This window comes from Etheostoma spectabile, chromosome 13 (genome assembly GCF_008692095.1).
Source record: "Etheostoma spectabile isolate EspeVRDwgs_2016 chromosome 13, UIUC_Espe_1.0, whole genome shotgun sequence".
NCBI classification, from domain to species: Eukaryota; Metazoa; Chordata; class Actinopteri; order Perciformes; family Percidae; genus Etheostoma; species Etheostoma spectabile.
The window spans coordinates 3,394,141-3,396,597 of record NC_045745.1 but is presented as its reverse complement, the minus strand read 5'-3'; the positions used below and the strand labels follow the sequence as shown (position 1 = coordinate 3,396,597).

The following is a 2,457-nucleotide window of genomic DNA, read 5'->3' as shown; positions in this document are numbered from 1 at the left end:
GTGTGTGTGTGTGTGTGTGTGTGTGTGTAATGGCCCTTGCACCTAGATTGTAAATGTATTCCTATTTCATGTCTTCCTATCCTTGGCCAATTATCTCCCCACGAGCTAAGTCACAAATAGCTGTTGTTGTTTTTTTTTAATAAGTGGTTAAAAGGAATAGTCTGACATTTTTGGAAATATAAAAATTGTGGTTCCGGACTATACCTTTAGCCAGGAGCAGTGGCTTCATTCACTGTGATGTTACCAGGCAACACAAGATATAGTGTCTTAATTAGTATGTTTTTAAGGTGTTTTTTCTCTCTTCTTCCATAGTCCAATAGAACTGACTGCGTATGCAGCGTATCTTGGTGGACCGGGGGAGGGGGGTGGGGGGGTCGTCAGAGGGTCTGGTTCTGGCCCCGGGTGTGGTGGGAGTGTTGCTGTTGCCGGGGGTGGTTAAAGTGGTAGGGCTCATGGCGGTAGTGGCTGTGGCAGATCACCGGATGCTCGATGCCTTTGCTCTGCAGCTCCTCCTGTTTGTGAACGCCCTCCAGCTTCTCCAGCAGCTCTCTGATGAAGCTCTAAAGGGGGGGGAGCACCAAGAGAAGTTGTCACATGGAGCACAGCTTAAACGGAGTTTAGCAAGTCTTCCAATTGGTCTTTTACATGTGTCAGTACAACCACAATCTCTTATCTGACAGTGTTAGTATTTCCTTGTCATTCATTTATATTTCAATGTGATTTATCATTCCCAATAGCTTATTTAATAATCGTGCTGAATTTGACATTAAGCATGTACACATTAAATCTGCCAATATTCTATATTTGTCAGCAAATACATGTGCACATATATATATATATATATATATATATATATATATAAATAAAACTGGAACATTGGTTAACACTGCTGACTGTCAGTTTTAGAGGTGAAGATGGGGTGTGTGTGGATGTGTAAGATGGGAGCATGTTTCAAAAGATCATCATTTTGAAATAATATGGACAATACGTGCATGCAGAATTTCGGCCACAAAGAAGATATTTTAAGAAAGAAATGAAGAGCTTTGGTAACAAGCATACCTTTGCAAAGGAGGTATGCGGTCATTTTAAGGGGAAGGATCCCAGTTGTGGTGAAAGAGTTTATATGGAAATGTCTCAACTACTGGCCACTGGCGGTAATGAAATCACTATTACAGTACAAGGCTATTAGTTCAATATTAAATGGCTAAAACAGCCCTTATCAGAACACTAAACAAGCAGCAATTAGGAGTGAAATAGTAGCAAATAAATGTAGCATTTAGTCATTTCCCACTCCTTTTTTGTTGAGTGATCATATGTCCATACATGGAAAAAGGCCTTGGAGAAAAGCAGGGTCCCCGGAGGATGAGCGAAAGGCCACTGTGTGTGTGTGTGTGTGTGGGTGCTGTATAATGTTGTGGCGTAAATGTGCTGCACACAAGATACTTTTCACCACTGTCAAAATGGGTCACAAGTTAATAAATAATGACCCCAAAAAAAGTGTTTTTTTTAAATCTTTTAACATGAGACATCAGCAGTAGTACAGTTGATTCTAGTTTTTTCTAATTCTTTACAATGAATAAAGACCTCAGGGAAGGAGAACTGTGCTTTGTCAAAATCTCACACAAGCAATGCAAGTTGCCCCTGCAGTCTGTTCATGCATTTACATATGCGGGTCACGTGATCAGGCATATTTCCTGGAAACGTACTTAGTTGGATGCAGCTGTTTGTGAATGCGAAACGGTTTGCTTCCTGTAATTACTCCTCCTTTTCAGACTAGCCATTTGGAGATGCCACATTCCAAGGAAAGTGGAAAAATCAGGCTCCAGCAGTTAGAGAATCTTCAAATGTTGCACTGTTTTTGGTATGAAATTGCTATTTTCTGTTCCGGTCCATCCACATCAGCTCAGCATGGAAACACACAAACTGTTTTGAAAAGAGTTGAACTTTTGAAGATGCCCACTTCATTTGAAGCCTCATTAACTTCAGATAAACTGATTCTGATATATTTTTGCACAGAACAAGAGCTGTGAATTGTGAAACCATTACCATTGGAAGCATGTTCGAAAGGAATCTTAGTTTAAAAAGGAAGAATGATTAAAGCACGCACAAACTGTTTTTGTGCGGTATATACATGAACCTATTTATTAATGATATGCCACATCAGAGTCCAATAAACTAGAAAAGAAAAGCAGCAGCTCCACTGACCCTCCCTGCTCCTTTGCCTGTATTTGCATCTTTGTTCAGGCCACAGCGAGGCGGAGACCAACGCTCTAGTCCAGAAAGACTCATTGTTTCAGGTTGAAAAAGAAAAGAAGAAGGCAAGAGAGCACAGAAAGCCATTGTTGAGGGATGTGGAGTGACAATAGGATGAGGCGTTGGAAGATGCAGCTTTAGTTTAGGCGCGTGTATGTGTGTGTGTGTGTGTGTGTGTGTGTGTGTGTGTGTGTGTGTGTGTGT

The 2,457-nt window shown here is 40.9% G+C and overlaps 1 protein-coding gene across 1 annotated transcript in view; it reads right to left on the bottom strand.

The window, feature by feature from the left end:
• Positions 1-301: 301 nt before the first annotated feature.
• ppp1r14aa (protein phosphatase 1, regulatory (inhibitor) subunit 14Aa) overlaps positions 302-2,457 on the bottom strand; it is a 10,946-nt gene continuing 8,790 nt past the window's right edge. The window contains exon 4 of the mRNA XM_032533109.1: positions 302-560. Coding sequence (XP_032389000.1) covers positions 378-560 — 183 coding nt within the window. The 3' untranslated portion in view covers positions 302-377. The remainder of the gene's footprint in view (positions 561-2,457) is intronic.